Source organism: Nansenia antarctica (assembly GCF_963989245.1).
Source record: "Nansenia antarctica genome assembly, chromosome: 9".
Lineage (NCBI taxonomy): Eukaryota > Metazoa > Chordata > Actinopteri > Argentiniformes > Microstomatidae > Nansenia > Nansenia antarctica.
In genome coordinates this window covers 31,247,972-31,265,471 of record NC_137679.1, presented here as the reverse complement: position 1 = coordinate 31,265,471, position 17,500 = coordinate 31,247,972, and the positions used below count along the sequence as shown (strand labels likewise).

At 48.9% G+C, this 17,500-nt stretch overlaps 1 protein-coding gene across 1 annotated transcript in view; it reads right to left on the bottom strand.

The window, feature by feature from the left end:
* The window catches only part of glg1b (golgi glycoprotein 1b), a gene marked incomplete at its 3' end in the record, with an annotated part of 45,620 nt that overhangs the window by 4,169 nt on the left and 23,951 nt on the right, over positions 1 to 17,500 (bottom strand). The window contains exons 4-20 of the mRNA XM_080539392.1: positions 16,567 to 16,782; positions 13,967 to 14,170; positions 13,436 to 13,507; positions 12,692 to 12,878; positions 11,678 to 11,892; positions 10,845 to 10,966; positions 8,787 to 8,888; positions 7,750 to 7,903; positions 6,499 to 6,636; positions 5,617 to 5,703; positions 5,327 to 5,389; positions 4,194 to 4,307; positions 3,848 to 3,936; positions 3,119 to 3,236; positions 1,944 to 2,036; positions 1,411 to 1,548; positions 1,025 to 1,148 (exon numbers count right to left, since the gene is read on the bottom strand). Coding sequence (XP_080395518.1) covers positions 1,025 to 1,148; positions 1,411 to 1,548; positions 1,944 to 2,036; positions 3,119 to 3,236; positions 3,848 to 3,936; positions 4,194 to 4,307; positions 5,327 to 5,389; positions 5,617 to 5,703; positions 6,499 to 6,636; positions 7,750 to 7,903; positions 8,787 to 8,888; positions 10,845 to 10,966; positions 11,678 to 11,892; positions 12,692 to 12,878; positions 13,436 to 13,507; positions 13,967 to 14,170; positions 16,567 to 16,782 — 2,236 coding nt within the window. The remainder of the gene's footprint in view (positions 1 to 1,024; positions 1,149 to 1,410; positions 1,549 to 1,943; positions 2,037 to 3,118; positions 3,237 to 3,847; positions 3,937 to 4,193; positions 4,308 to 5,326; positions 5,390 to 5,616; positions 5,704 to 6,498; positions 6,637 to 7,749; positions 7,904 to 8,786; positions 8,889 to 10,844; positions 10,967 to 11,677; positions 11,893 to 12,691; positions 12,879 to 13,435; positions 13,508 to 13,966; positions 14,171 to 16,566; positions 16,783 to 17,500) is intronic.

Below are 17,500 nucleotides of genomic sequence, written 5' to 3'. Positions count from 1 at the left end.
GTGTGTGGGTGTAGTTGTGTGTGTATGTGTGTGTAGTAGGGGTGCAACGGTTCAGTTGGCCCACGGTTTGATATGAACCTTGGTTTTTGGGTTACGATTACGGAAAAAAAATGCTACTATTTATAACTCGACCTCCGACTTTCAATGGAATGCAGCATAAACCACACACACCTAGTGCGTAATGAACCGTGGATGGCGAACCGTACGGTTCAATATAAAACCGAGAACCGTTGCACCCCTAGTGTGTAGGTGTGTGTGTGTGTGTGTGGGGGGGGGGGGTGTAGGTGTATGTGTGTAGTAGGTGTGTGTGTGTGTGTGTGTGTGTAGTAGGGTTGCACGGTTATACCGTATACCGCAGTTTTTGAAAAATAGCAACGGCATTTGTCAATACCGGCATAACGCCGGCAGAAATTGCTATATATAATAACTATATATAACAAACGCCTTAAGAATGTTTGTCCAGCACCACTGTCTGTGTAGTTGAAGACGCTACTGAAAGTGATGACAGAACTTTTTGTAAAAAGTGTAATTTGTCAAATAAATAACCTGTCAAAAAATACTATTAGAACCAATCATAACCGCGTGTCACATGAACGCTTCTCCTCAGAAGGACACGTGATTCACAGCACTCGTCTGCTGCAACGCGCTCTGCACTCTGTACTCGGGTGAGTGATGGCAGTGTTTCCCATAACATAGTGGAATTTGTCCCGACAGTCTTATTACAAACCTAAAGTATTTTTAGCACTGTTTTTATTTATTTATTTTAAGTGCATTTTTCAGCACTGCTCGTGGTAAGTGTTCACAAATTGGAAACCGCCCAACCCTAGTGTGTAGGTGTGTGTGTGTGCGTGTGAGTGTGTGTGTGTGTGTGTGTGTGCGTGTGTGTGTGTGCGTGTGTGTGCGTGTGTGTGTGTGTGTGTGCGTGTGTGTGTGTGCGTGTGTGTGTGTGTGTGTGCGTGTGTGTGTGTGTGTGTGCGTGTGCGTGTGAGTGTGTGTGTGAGTGTGCGTGTGCGTGTTCCGATACCTGTGTTCTGTGTGATCTGTCTCTTGGTGATCATCTGTTTGCACTTAGGGTCCATCAGCTCGCTGTTCTTGTTCTGTTTCAGACACTGCAGCATGTTCTTGGCATCGGCCTCCGTACAGAAACGCTGACGCAGGCGTCACACACAGGAGGGAGGGGGAGAGGAGAACCACATTATAGCACAGGAGAGGACAGGGGAGTGTTATTGTGTGTGTGTGTGTGTGTGTGTGGGTGTGGCTGTGGGTGTGTGTGTGTGTGTGTGTGTGTTTGTGTGTGTGTGTGTGTGTGCGTGTGTGTGTGTGTGTGTGTGTGTGTGTGTGTGTGTGTGTGTCAGCACACATGCACGCACACACGCACGCACTCTATAGAGCCAGGTGGTGGAGCCTAACCTTGATCATCTGCTTGCAGACTCTCATGAGTTGGTAGTCGAGCTCTGGGTCCATCATCTCCACCTCCTGCAGTTTAAACACCTTCTGGTGACAGCGCTGGGTCAGCTGCTTCTTACTCTCCTTCAGACACTCGATCATCTAGGAGACAGAGAGAAGGGAGAGGGAGAGAGAGAGAGCAAGGGAGAGAAGACAAGGTACTGAATGTGCAGGCCAAAAGTTGATTTAAACTTTTATGTATTCAGGCCAGTCTGGCGCTAGATACAACCACAGAGAGTGTTGCTCCTACAGAGTGTGATACCGGTCACTGCATTAACTCACCAACTGCTAAATAATTCCAGAACACTCACCACCTAGAATGCCACGTGTTTTATGTGGGATTTACCTAGCAACAGTAGTTTGATTGGCTACAAAATAAGGCATCATCATTTATTAATTTTTGGTGAATAAAGTCACCCGTTGACACTCTAGAATGTTGACGATGTGGGCAATGTTTGGGTGATGTGTCACCAAAGTGGTGTTTCTACGTGTCTTACCTGGGCGTTGCCGAAGGCCACGTTGGAGCACAGCTTGGTGATGTCACTCTTACACGCGTCGTACAACTCAGGCTCCAACCTGATGTCCTCAGACTAGGAGAGAGAGAGAGAGAGAGGGAGTGAGGAGGAGAGAAGGGGAAAGAGAAAATAGAGGAGAAAGAGAGAGGAGTGGAGAGGCGAAGGTGGATAGAAAATGAGAGGAATGGAAGAGGAGAAAGAGGTGACGAAGAGAACAGGAGAGAGAGAGAGAGAGAGAGAGAGAACAGAGAAAGGAGTGAAAAGAACAAGATGGATAAATAAAATGGCCAAGGGGACAGAGGAGAGAAGAAGACAGAGAGTTGTGTACTACAGTTCATTCCCAGAAGAGACTGTAAGGACCCTCCAGCCACAGTCAATAGACTGGCGCCAATGGTTCTGACCGCCCATCCATTCTACTGGCTCCATGGTCAATACTGTCAGACAGTGAGGGCAACCACAACGACTCAGGAGTCAATATCAGACTGACTCACGAGTCAATACAGTGTTTCCCACAGGATTTTGAGAGACTGTGTTGGGTGGACCACTTATAAAAAATTAAAAATAACCATTTAAAAAAGCGGAAGGGGGGCGGGGATTTGGTGCGAATCCAAAAGATTGCATCACTCACAAAACGCCCCTGCGAACGTGCTCGGACACTTTCCTGCAACAGCACCAAGCAGCGCTGAAATAAAAAAAGTAGTCTAAAGTGTGTGAGCGAGCGAGCTTCCAGCAGCGGGGCCAGGAGTGAGAGACGCTTTGCTGAAGCAACGGCGCTAAACACAACGTTAGAGATCTTTTATGTTATTATGAGAAGTGTACAAATATTTTCGGTTTGTTATGAAACTGACAAATTAGCCCGCCACAGTCTAGGCAATTAATGGGAAACACTGACTCAGGAGTCAATACCAGACTAACTCAGGAGAAAATACCAGACTGACTCAGGAGACAATACCAGACTGACTCTTATAGCCATGGTAGTGCCTATTGAGTGGAGAATCATCAATTCCAAGGGCTGCATCCCTGGGATAAAGCCGCCATTGTGACATAATTACAAGCCTCATTTGTCCTTTGTTTAATTGGCTCCTCCAGCTGTGTCTGTGTGTGTGTGTGTGTGTGTGTGTGTATGTGTGTGTGTGTATGTGTGTCTGCGCTCTCACCATCTCCAGCTCCTCCACCCTCAGCTGCTTACGACACTTGAGGGAGACGCGCTGCTCCTTGACGTCCTGCAGGGTGTCGTTCCTCACCGTGGTGCTCAGACAGATCACCACGTCCACCCTGGGGGGGAGGGGTAGACAGGGGTAGACAGGGGTAGACAGGGGTAAGTAGAAACAGGAGGTGGCATTGTGAGTGAAAAAGAAAACAAGCAAAAATGAAACAGAAGACCAGAGAGGATACTTGAGAGACTCTCGACAGCTCCACACACACACACACACACACACACACACACACACACACACACACACACACACACACACACACACACACACACACACACACACACACACAGATTACACAGGGCAGGGTAACACCAGTTCTAACCAGTGCCGGTGAAATCATTACAGAAAGCAGGCCTGACGAGTCAATCACTGCATGGATAAGGATCAAATGGAGCCTGGAGGGAACCAGGGGCTGGGAGAACCACGTTCTGAGCAGTGCTCTGGGCTAGATTAGCATAGCCTGTCAATCAATGATTAATGCCGCCTCAGGGAATATTTTTCCCTGGGACTCATTTCTACCATTATGTTGAAGAATGCACATTAAGATTCCCCTCAGACATCAAGGTTTGTGTTGAATAAGTCATTTATTTTTTTCCTGGGACTCTTTTTTTTTTTTTTTTTTTTTTTTTTTTTTACAGTGTCCTGGATGTGACAAATTGGCAAACTCACTTCTTCTTAATGTTGGGGCACAGTTTGAGAACGTCCTCCTTGCAGGCCATCTTGAATTTGTAGGAGAAGCGGAAATCCTTCATTTGGATCTGAGGGAGAAAGAGGAGGGGGGAAAGGAGAGAGTAGGGGAATGGGAGAGAGGCGGGGAGAGGAGAGAGGAAAGGGGGGGGGGGGAGTCAGACAGACGGTGTTGTTTACGGTGACCGGTCAAAGCAAACCGACTGAGGGTAAAACAATCACACACACCAAATCCTCTCCCTTCACATCACATAAATTCATCTGTGTGTGTGTGTGTGTGTGTGTGTGTGTGTGTGTGTGTGTGTGTGTGTGTGTGTGTGAGACTCACCAGCTGGAAGTGTGTGACGCCCACGGTGCACTTGTCATTCATCTCCTTCTGATGCTTGTTCTGGACCAGACACTCCATCAGGTCCCCCGTGTCCACCTGGTTATCTGCCACATCCTGGGGAGGGAGGGAGAGAGAGACAGAGAGAGAGAGAGAGAGAGAGAGAGAGAGAGAGGGAGGAAGGGAGGAGGAGAGAAAAGGAAAGGTAAGGTAGAGGAGAAAGAGAGAGGAGAGCAGAGGCGAAGGTGGATTGATTGATTGATTGATTGATTGAAAACTTTATTAGAAGATTTGCAGAAGTAGGTACATGAAAGTACATATTACATACAAGGTCAACTAAAAGGATAAAAACCCAAGAAAGCCACTGGCTTATTTCAATTGGGGTCCTTGATTTTCAATTCATCGTTACATGTAAGACAGACAGGAAAAGAAAAAAAACTAGTACTATCTACAAGATAATACAGACAAATAACTATTACTATCTCCAAGATAAAAATACATCCATATTATAGAAAATGGAACATGAGCTGGAATACACACAGCTTACAAATAAGTCTAAACATCACCTCTAGTTCTCAGGAAGGGTGTGTAATCATTGGAGGACAGAGGTGGTAGAATTCCGAGGACAAAGTCACTCATCCACGCATTAGAACGACCCCCGTCCTCCGCTTTCCACCTCCGCCAGCCTCCCCTGGGGGGTATTCCATTAACGTTGCTAAAGGACAATCCAGGCTTATTCTGATAAGTCTGAAGTCTCGCGAGAGTTATAAAAATAAGCCTGGACTTTCCTTTAGCGACGCTGATGGAATACCCCCCAGGTGTGCATGCAGCATGGCGTGCAGTGAAACGTCAATATTATCAGGCAGGGAGAGTGTGAGATATGATAGCCACTGAGCACTGAGGAGTGAACTTGAGGTATGTGTGTCACAGGAAGGCCGGAAGGAGGTCGAAACCGGAGAACGGGGGTCATTGTGATGCGTGCGACGGAATGAGGAATGGTATCGGATTCTAACGAGTCCCCCCCCTCCTCCTTCGAGTTCTACCTCCACCAGCCTCCTCTGATATAGTGAACAGTAACTGGACCCAGTGGTCTAGCAGGCCTTGGGTGAACGGTGAGTCTCAGGTGCAGTACTTACGTGGCAGTGGGACTGGATGACGGGCTCACAGGCCCGGATCAACAGAGCCTCGATCTGAATATCCTGTTCCAGAGAAACAGCACAGAGGAATCAGTACAGAGGAATCAGTACAGAGGAATCACTACAGAGGAATCAGTACAGCAGAATCAGTACAGCAGAATCAGTACAGAAGAATCAGTACAGAAGAATCAGTACAGCGGAATCAGTACAGAGGAGTCAGTACAGAAGAATCAGTACAGAGGAGTCAGTACAGAAGAATCAGTACAGAGGAGTCAGTGGTGGATGCGTACCTCTGACTCCAGCTCCGTCAGGTTGCCCACCACGTCCCTGCACTCTGAGATCAGATCATCCAGGTGGTCCTGGAGACACTCCAGCTCCTAGAGAACACACACACACACACACACACACACACACACACACACACATTAGATGTAGTACTGGGGAGGCAGAAATCGGAGGAGGGGTTATTGTAATGACTAATTCCACCTCCACTGCTGTCCTTCAGAATAACACAAGAAACAGCAGTCAGGTCACGACTAGAGTCAAGCAGCTCCCCAGAAAGTGTGAAAACGACAGTTATACAAGTGTATTTTATTGATATTCATTATTCTCGTGACAACTGCACTTTAGCGTCCGCGGCGTTATCTGCCCTATCATGATGACTGTGGCATGATGTCATATATCCTCTGGCTTCTAGCGGTTCAATATGAGTTTTTATGGTTATTGTGATTGTTGTGTTTCATGTTGTTTTCTGCCCCTTTGGGGACAGTAAAGATATTGATTGATTGCGCAATTCTCAGCTCCTACAGAGGAACTGTAGGACAACAGGAAAAGCTGTCTCTCTCTCACTCTCACTCTCCTGTCTGTCTCTCTCACCTGGCCAGTCTGTCTGTCTCACCTGGCCAGTCTGCCTCTCTCACCTGGCCAGTCTGTCTCTCTCACCTGGCCTGTCTCTGTCTACCTGTCTGTCTCACCTGGCCTGTCTCTGTCTACCTGTCTGTCTCTCTCACCTGGCCTGTCTCTGTCTACCTGTCTGTCTCTCTCACCTGGCCTGTCTCTGTCTACCTGTCTGTCTCACCTGGCCTGTCTCTGTCTACCTGTCTGTCTCACCTGGCCTGTCTCTCTCACCTGGTCTGTCTGTCTCACCTGGCCTGTCTGTCTGTGTGTCTCACCTGGCCAGTCTCAGTCTTCTCGCTGCACCACTTCCCCAGGTCGGTCATGCAGCGTTTCTGCAGTTCGGGGTCCAGCTTCACGTCCAGCGCCCTCTGGTGGAGGATCCTCTGCACCTCCATCTTACAGTCACGAGACAGCTGGACATGCAGGGGGGCGGAGGGGTGGGGGACACGTCAGTAATACACACGCATACATACACACCTACATACCCCAACACACACACCTACATACACACCTACTGAATACACGTTCACACACACCTACAGTACACACACATGCACAAACGTGTATACCCATGCACACACACACAACAGAATACACACACAACAGAATACACACACAACAGAATACACACACACACACACACACACACACACACACACACACACACACACACACACACAGTTCTTTTGCCCACTAATAATCATGGGGAATCAAGCTGTTATCCATCATCAAGCTGTCATCCGTCCTCCATTACTTCAGGTGCCATTCACCTCCATTAGCCCACGGAGAACACTCACAATGGCCTTTTACACCATCATCGCCATCATAATCATCACCATTGCCTATCACTAAATTACCCTGCGCAATCACTGCAGCTTTTTTTTGCAGACAAGCACCATTCATTTTATAGGTCTTTACGTATCGACCATAATTGTCATCAATCTTCATCACCATAATTCTTCACACCATCATCATCATCATCCCACCACCATGATCAATATTCACAGACGTTCATGGAACATAACAAACTTACATTTTCCTCTGCAGTTTTCTGTTAAAATCCAAAACACCATATGGTTAACCTAGTTTCTCTACCAGCTGGTAGTCAGGGGGGACCAACCTGTAGCTCCCTCAAAGTAGGCCAAACCTGTATGAAAGGCTTTCGTTGACGTCTGATGGATAGATGACTCACTTACTCAGACAAATGTATTTGTTGTTAGTCGCTTTGGATAAAGGGCGTCTGACAAACATTTTAAATGTAAATGTAAGTCACAACTCCCCTGAAGTCATATGCAGTGACGTCTACCAGCTGTGTTCCACAATGACAGTACAGTTTTGTCAGCTGTCTACACACACACACACACACTCACTGCTAACACGCTGTCATCCCCTCCTCATCCTCTCCTCCTCTCCCCACATCCTCTCCTCACCCTCTCCCTCACCCTCTCCTCATCTTGTCATCTTATCCCTCTCCTCATCCCCTCCTCCTCCTCCTCCGCCTCCTCCTCCTCTCCACCCCTCCTCACCCGTCTGCCCTGCTCCTCTGTGCGGTAGGCGTGGCGATACAGGCAGGAGAAGACCGCGCCGGGGGGCATCATCTCGCTGGTCTCATTCCAGCCGTGCGTGTGGCAGAGGCGGGCCGCGTCACCCTGGCACTTCTTATACAGCACAGGGTCCAGTCTAGATGAGGAGAGGGGGAGGACAGGGGGGAGGACAGGGAGGAGGGGGGGGGAGAGTCAGTTTCTACTGGATTTGAATACCGGATGTGTGTCTAGTACGACGGAAGACTTTTTTGGAGACTTATCTACAGTGGTAGAGAGATTATACAAGTGTACCCCCCCCCCCCCGATTCTTTGTCAAGACTAAATTCTAAGTTTCCACAGATTCTTGGCTAAGGTGTTAGGCTCGTTCCGCTTTCGGTGACTGGCTGTAACTGTAACACTCCAGCGGGCAGACCCAGAGACATTTGGAGAACGTCATGGGAATGTTTCTCAACAACAAATTAAATCGGGTTCTTTTTCCGGGGCCGCCAATAACAGTGAGTGGATTAGAGTGGACAGGCAAGAGACCTAAAGACACACAGAGGGTAGTGGACTGCTGGCACTGCGGCCCCCCCAAGCTCTCGCACTGGTTACGGGGCGGGCAGACCCAGCGGTCATGTCAGTCCTTGATTACTACTCACACCGTCTCGTCTGTTGTAAGTCAGCGGCAAAGACAAGGACGCCAGTGGCCAATTAGCTTTAATTGCTGTTAAGGTCTCCCAATTAAAAACACCATTAGACCTAATGAACTGTGAACGCAGCTAAAGACTAAAGAGGTTACTCTGCGGGCTGCGCGAGTGTGTTTGCGTGCGTGCGTACGTGTGTGTGTGTGTGTGTGTGCGCACCGACGTGGACAACATAATAAGTTCAGTGGCGGCAGCAGCGATAGTGGCACACTTCAGGGTTGCGAGTCGGTTGTTCATGGTTAAAGTGTTGGGAGATAAAGGGTTGGGGGTTAGAGGGTCTAAAGGTGAAGGGTGAGGGGTCAGGGGTCAGGGGGTAACAGGCTGTGGTTCACTCACTTCCAGTCTCGGGAGATGAAGTACTGCAGCTCCAGCAGCCGGTGCTCACAGTCCTCCACCATCTTGTCTGTGTACAGGTGCTCCATCAGACACGACAGGATCCTACACACACACACACACACACAGGCAAACGCACACACACAGACAAATGCGCACACACAGGCGAGCACGCACACACAGGCGAGAGCACACACAGGCGAGAGCACACACAGGGGAGAGCACACACACACACACACACACACACACACACACACACACACACACACGTCAAGTCCAGGGCCCAACAATCATAAAAACAGTGTATTCATTACACAGTGACTCAACATGGCTGGTTGACCCACCCCCCACAACTGAAAGCAATTCCTTCTCTCTATATATACAGAAACACACACACACACACACACACACACACACACACACACGCAGGCTCATTAGTAACAAGTCTCTCAAGCCTTCCCCTCCCCACCTGAAGACAAACACAACCAGTCATTGTCCTCCTCATGTCCTCTCCCTGCACGGTGTGTGATCGTTACAAACCTGGCTTTCATCAAAGACACAGATTCAGTGGGAAAGTTCACTGGCAGCGCCCATGCTGAATGTAGTTGAACTTTATTTAGAGTAATGTATTCATGTGCGCAGGTTGTGCGAACGAAAGCAGAGGGGGGAATAATTGGATGTGCTTCACAGCATTAATGAGGGGAGAAAAACACGAGGAGCGGAAGAGAGTGAGGAGGAGGAAGAGAGAGAGAACAGGGTTTTTCTCCCCAGCAATAGCATGTTGTGCAACACTGTCACAAAGACACTATCACAGAGACAGGTTAAGGAAGTAATTATACATCTGCAGCCGCTACAATTGAAAACAGAAAGCAAGTGAAAAAGCCTCTAATTAACTGTGTGCATGAAAGGAGACGAATTACAGATCACTACATTGAAATACTGACACAGAAATGTGGAGGCTGGTGGAGGTAGAAATCGGAGGACGGGCTCATTGTGATGTATGGAGTAGAATAAGGAACGGCATCAAACATTTATAAGGGTGTATGTGACAGTATTGACATTTACATTTTTGGCATTTAGCAGACGACTTTATCCAAAGCGACTTGCAACAAATACATTTGTCTAAGTGAATCATCTATCCATCAGTCATCGCAAGAAAAAGTAATCTAAGATAGGAGCAGGGGCCTTTGGCAGTTATAATCCTATTTTTTTTTCTTTATGTTTTCTTTCCGGTAGAGAAACTGTACAGGGGGATGATATAGCCACATAGTGCTCTCCATAAGTATTGAAAAGAGGAAGCATTTTGGCTTCTTTTAGCTCTGTACTCCTGACAGTTTGGATTTGAAATCAGGTTTGGGTGAGCTAGCACAAATAGCCCAGATGTATCCTCAGTGTCCTTTCACAACTGTCAATAATGTGGTTTTCGGGCCTGGAAGTGGCACAGACCCTAATCCTAACCCTAACCCATCATCGCAAGGTCCCTGGCTCAATTCCGGCCATCGTCATATCCTGCATGTCATCCCTCCTCTCTCTCACCCATCCTTCCTGTCAATCTCTACTGTCTCTATTCCAATAAAGCAGAAATGGCCTAAACACATATAAAAAATAAATAAAAATGATCATAATAATAATGTGGTTTCTTCATTAGCATGCTATGTTGTTTTGAGTGTCGGTAAGAACAGGTTTTCACTGCATATCGTCGGCATGGATGCAGAACCTAAGAGCTAACATACTAAAAGCCATTATGACAGACTGGTAGCATTACTAGCCAGCGAGCATCCGCTAGTTGACGTTGAAGTCACTTTAAAGTGTGATTATTGTTGATTGGCAAAGAATATCTGTATTCTGTATCTGTAAAAACATGTAAATATATCAAGCACAACATTCCTACTGGAATGAAAACCCTGTTACAATACAAACAAGTGTTTTAGAAACATCTCACTAATGTGTGACTCGAGGCTACTTTAACTTGGTTGCTATGGACGTATCCAAGTGTGAGTGTGTGTCTGTGTGTGTGTGTGTGTGTGTGTGTGTGTGTGTGTGTGTGTGTGTGTTACTTACATGGGGTCTCCATTGCGGATGTGTTTGCAGGCGGTCTGGATGACAGACTCACAGGCCTCATTAAGGGCCCGGTCTATCCGGTAGTCTGCCCCGGGGTCCGCTGACTGGATCAGAGTCTGGAGCTGTGACACACACACACACGCACACGCACACGCACACGCACACGCACACACACACACAAACACACACACACACAAACAGCATCAACACAACAGCTGGGAATTAGTCAATGTGTGTGGTGACACAAAATGTTCCAGACTGAATAGATGGAGCACAAACATATCTAAAGTTTGGTGCTGCTGTCCCAATTCATTTTCTATGGGGAGTTCTGCAACCTAGTTAATATCTTCCTGCACCAAATCTTGACAATTTTATAATTTTACATTTTAAAATGTTTTGGCATTTAGCAGACGCCTTTATCCAAAGCAACTTACAACAAATACCTTTGTCTAAGTAAAGTGAATCATCTGTCCATCAGTCATCACAAGAACAAGTCATAAAGGTTAGCACCAGGGGCCATTGGCAGTCATAATGCTAGAAGAAGGAAGAATTAAGCCTTAATTAAGGGTAGTTAAGTTTATTTTTTCTTCTTCTTTTTTGTATTTATTTATTTTAGTAGAGAAATTGTAAAGGGGAGTAGAGGGGATGAAGAGGTCTTTCGGGGGGACAGTTAAGTGTGTGTGTGTGTGTGTGTGTGTGTGTGTGTGTGTGTGTGTGAATGGTGCCTGTGCGTGTGTGTTTGTGTGTGTGGGTGGGTCCCTGTGTGTCTGGACCTGTGTGTGTGTGTAGCCTGTGTGTGTGCCTTTTTGTGTGTGCCTGTGCAGTGTCCTCACCGCGCTCTGACAGAGGCTGTCCACCGTGCCCTTGTCCCCCCGGCCCACCCTCATCAGGCAGTGGAGGGTGCGCCCCTTGCGGTGCAGGCCGGAGCAGTGGGCCTCGATCTCCCCACGGCAGTGCAGCACGATCTCTGGGCTCAGGGAGAAGTCCTCCATCAGCATCCTCCGGTAGTCCAGCATCTCCCCCTGGCAGTCCCCACTCACCGTACGACCTGGAGGGAGGGAGGGGAGTCAGCTAGGGGAGACACACATCTACACACAGACACATGTATGTATGTATGTGTGTATGTGTATACACATACACACATGGACACACACACACATCTACACACAGACACATCTACACACAGATACACACACATACACATCTACTCACACACAGACTAGGGTTGGGCAGTGTCCGATTTTTTACACTGTTAAACCTTCCCCAAAGTTTACCTCTGTATACGTTATTATCGCAGGATTAAGGATCACATTGTAGGGCTTTGAGGGAGCTGCCAATTTCAAATGAATTAAATGACGTCATGTTGCCATTCGGTCGGAACCCAAAATGCTGCCAAATTGCAGCAGTTGCATTTTTTTTTTAGGGACCAACTCGCTTGCGCTCGCCATCTGTTTTTCAGATTCTCCCTTCGAGGCGAGGCTGTCACATGACACACGATTATGATAGCTTCTAAATAATTTGTCTTTTTTGACTGGTTATTCGTTTGACAAGTGACGTTGTTTACAAAAAAGTTCTGTCATCATTTTCAGAGCATCTTCAACCGCACAAACAGAGGTGTTGGACAAAACCCTAACACGGCACACACATGGACACACACACAGCCCTACACACACACACACACACACACACACACACACATGGACACACACAGACACACACGGACACACACGGACACACACAGACATACACAGACATACACGGACACACAAGGACACACAAGGACGGACACACCCTTACACACACACACCCCTACACGCACGGACACACACACCCCTACACACACCCACCCCTGTGCACGGCAGATTCCAGGCAGAGCAGCAGGTAGGAGAGGCGGGCCTCGCGGGCGCGGGGCATGTTGGTGTCCAGGTTGCAGCGGTACTTCCTCAGGTCTGTCTTGCAGGCCTTGGCCAGGGAGTAGCTCACCTTGTAGTCCTGGGCTATCAGCTTCTGTCTGGTGGTCAGGGCCTCTCGACACTACCACGGGGAGGGGGGGGAGCAAATGTGAGAGAGAGAGAAAGATGGAGAGAGAGATGGAGAGGGGGGAGAGAGATGGAGAGAGAGAGATGGAGAGACAGAGGGGGAGAGAAAAAGAGAGATGGAGAGAGAGAGGAGGGGGGGAGAGAGATGGAGAGAGAGAGAGAAAGAGAGAGAAAGAGAGAGAGAGAGAGAGAGAGAGAGAGAGGCCTTATTCACGGCCCCAAAACCACCTCTCGCCACTCTACGTCCTGCCAAACACGCATTCTTGAGGCGGTTTCCTCCTGAACAACACCGGCCAGCAGCGGCGGCCTTCTTCTCAGAATAGAAGCTGATCTGCGTGCGTGTCTCCTGAGCTCCCGTCCCTAAGGACCCTCCTCCACCCAGGTGAGAACAGTTACAGCTCTTTGTTGACTTAAGATGCTTTAGTTACATTAGAGTCCAGAGAGACAGGGACAGGGTATTAAAAGGAGGAGGTTTAAGTACACTATGGCTGCGCGGTAATATGAACCGGCAAGCCTCAGACCGCTGCCTCTCCTTCAGTGGCCTCCACATACCTTCTCAGACATGGCCTCCTCAAACTTGTGGTTGAAGAGACACTTGTAGACTTTGCCCTCCCCTGCTTGGGTCTGCAAGTAAAACAAACACATCTGTCGTAAGAGAACATTCTCTGTGAGTCATTTTTACTCCTGTGTGTGTGTGTGGGCGGGGTGTACATGCACACACCCATGCACGCACACATATACACACATACACACATATATATATATACACACACACACACACACACACACACACACACACACATACACACACACACAGTGTTTGCTCTGTCCGTCTCATCCTGCTGCAGACAGAGGATGGAGAGAGGAGGAAAACAGATGAGACGAGAGGAAGTGAGAGGAGGAGAGGAAGCGGAGAGAACAGGCTGAGAGGAAGGGAAGAGTGGATGGAGAGATGGAGAGAGAAGACGAGAAAGAAGGAAAAAGAAGAAGAAGAGAGGAAGCAGAAAAAGAAGGATGAGAAGGAGGAGGAGGAGAGACAGAGTGAGAGAGGAGAGAGAGATGTGCGTGTGTGTGGCGTTGTACGTTTTCACAGAAGCGTTCGCGGTCCTCCCGGCAGGAGAAGTACAGGTAGCGGTCCAGGTGGAAGTCGTCGGAGGACAGCTCCGCCACGCGCATGATGGACTTCTTACACTCGTCTCTGATTGGATGGGCCTGGTCCACCTGCTCCGCCTCCCGCACCAAGCCCTTCTCCAGACAAGAAATGACCTCGCCTTGAGAATGAATGTCCTGAGAGGGGGAGGAAGAGAGACAGAGCGAGAGAGAGAGAGAGAGAGAGAGAGAGAGAGAGAGAGAGAGAGAGAGAGAGAGAGAGAGAGAGAGAGAGAGAGAGAAACGGTTTATTAACTGCTGCAGGTGAGATCCAGACGGCCACAGTCCACTGGCCCACAGACAGGGAGAGAGACAGACAGGGAGAGAGACAGACAGGGAGAGAGACAGACAGGGAGAGAGATAGACAGGGAGAGAGACAGACACCGTCTCCAAATACAGGACGAGTGGAAAACTAAAATAAACAAACGTATTAGATGAAATGAAAAGAGAAAAAAAAGACAAGAGCAACCCATTATATCCCATGAATTCCACATGCAAATCTGTTAGCGATAACATCCCATTTATTCCATTCAAAAATCCCCTGCTTTTCACCCTAGGCCCTGTCCGGGCAGGGCAGATGGGATTGTGTTGAAGCTAATTAAACTGTAGGTCCGTCTGGAGCACTACAATGGAAGGCCAGTGACGCAGTGACACACAGATACAGACACAGACACAGGCACAGGCACAGACATAACAATGAACAGTCCTCTGCTGCCCATAAATCTGTTTGGACGAGCAAGCAGGAACATCTCGTACTTTCTCTCTCACACACACACACACACACACCTACCTCTGCTCTTCTCATCTTGTACTTTTACACACACACACACACACACACACACACACACACAGACCTCTGTCCTTCTCATCTTGTACTTTCACACTAGCACACGCACACACATTTTTCTATTGACACAGATGGACATCCACCGACAGTGGACCAAGCCAGTTCACCATGACACACACACAGAAGGAGACACACAGATGACTTCCCTCAAACACGAGAGAGACACAAGAAACAGAGTGAGATAGAGAGAGATAGAGAGAGAGACAGAGAGAGAGAATGAGAGAGAGAGAGAGAGAGACAGAGACAGACAGAGAGAGAGAGAGACAAAAAGAGAAAGAGACAGAGAGGACAGGGTAACACTCCTAAGATCCTCTCATGCTACTCCTGGCCAGCAGAGAGAGTGAGTCTTCTGTGGGGACACTCCTGTGTGTGTGGTGGAGGACCTAGTTGACTAACTGACAGCATCTGGTGTTCCTGGCGGGAGGACCTCCACGCTGGGCTCGGTATGTCTGTGTGTGTGTGTGTGTGTGTGTGTCTGTGTGTGTGTGTGTGTGTGTGTGTGTGTGTGTGTGTGGGCTGTGGTGCTGACATCATCACTGGCTCTCTATTCAACCCTCCTCACAGACCTCTTCTGGGACCTCATATCTCTTGCCTTTCCCTCTGTGTCTGTGTGTCTCTCTCTCCCTCCCTCCCTCCCTCCCCTGCCTCTCTGTCTGTTTCTCTCCCTCCCCTGCCTCCCTCCCACTCTCCGTCCATTGCCTCTCCCTGTCTCCCTCCTTCCCACTCTCCTTCCCCTGCCCCTCCCTCCCTCCCACTCTCCCTCCCTTGCCTCTCCCTCCCTCCTTCCCCTCCCTCCCTCCCACTCTCCCTCCCATCCACGCCCCTTCCCCTGCCCCTCCCTCCCTCCCACTCTCCCTCCCTTGCCTCTCCCTGTCTCCCTCCTTCCCACTCTCCTCCTGCCTCTCCCTCCCTCCCACTTCTCCCTCCCTCCCACTCTCCCTCCCTTGCCTCTCCCTGTCTCCTACCATCCTTCCCCTGCCTCCCCCTACCTCCCCTCCCTCTCCCCCTCTTCAGGACATACCACAGGATTCAGTGCAGGCCAACAGTAAAACAAGACCGACAGGGCCCTCTCCTCCCTCCATCCATCCATCCATCCAGCCACTCTGTGAATACTTCAACAGAGGGCTGAACTAACAAGTGGCACCCTCTCCAATCACTCGCTCCCGCAGAGACAATGGTGCTTACCTCTGGGACTGAAACAATGACGAGTAGAGTGTTTTTCTCTTAAAACCCAAAAGATTTATTCACAAACACAGACGGGCAATTATGGGCTCAACACTTTAAACTGTAAGGCTTACGCATCAACGCAATCCATCAAATTGTCTAGATGTCTCACACACACACACACACACACACACACACACACACACACACATACACACACTTCTAGTAGCAGTAAATATCCCCCCTCTGGGGCTGATCCACATAAAGCAGAGGATTCAAGCTGTTCCTACACACACCACACACAGACTATGCACACACCACACACGGACTACGCACACACCAAACACCGCTACGGCACACACGCACGCACACACATACACACACTGCAAACACACACTGCACACACACACACCACACACAGACTACGCACACACCACACACCGCACACGCACACACCCACACGCACACGCACACTGCACACAAACACCCACACGCACCCCCCCCCCCCCCCCCCCCAGCTCACCTTCTCCCCGATGTTGATGGAGCCACAGTGCAGGGTGTTGATGTCCTCCTTGCACTTGTCCATGAAGCCGCAGATGAGGCGGTAGTCGCTGAACACGATGCTGGTCATCTTGGTGATGTACTGGTGGCACTGGTACTCTGTGATGTTGCCACGGTGATCCACCAGGCACGACACCAGGTAACCCTTCCCGCGCTCCTCCTCGTTACACTCCTTAATCTGGGGGGAGACAGGAAGTGATGCCACACCAGGGGTCAGACACGCAATGCCAGCCTGTCGACCGCTGAGTAGAAGGTTAGTCTAACTACAGTACAGGACTAGACCAGGGGAGGTAGAAGGTTAGTCTAACTACAGTACAGGACTAGACCTGGGGAGGCTGGTGGAGGTAGAAATCGGAGGATGGGACTCTTTGTGATGCATGGAACAGAATGAACACACATGGCTCCACTGATACACTGTGTGGTGGTGTCCCTCAACAAGCCAGACCGGACGTTAGTCTTTATATTATTATTATTATGAGTTAGTAGTAGTAGTAGTAGTAGTAGTAGTAGTAGTAGTAGTAGTAGTAGTAGTATTATTATTATTATTATATAATAAGAAAAAATAAATCCACTGTCGACTGAATGAATTCAGGCCCGTGTCAGTTAGTCGCTCAAACAATGTTGTCACCACACACTTCTGAACGGCTGTAAAACAACAAGCGAACGGCGAAACACAAAGCGAAATCAATTTCGCGGGCACAGTTGAACAGTCAGGCTGTGAACAGGGCTGTTGTTGGGTTTCTAATCTTTGCGTCAGCCCGTGCGAAGCAACACCCACACAGGGTCTTTGTGTGGAGAGAGGAGAGGGGGCCGCGGAGCTGAATGTCACAGCTACAATAGCAGCCTCCCAGCCAGGCTGACAGGTCATTATCTGGGTTATGTTACATCTCCCTGTC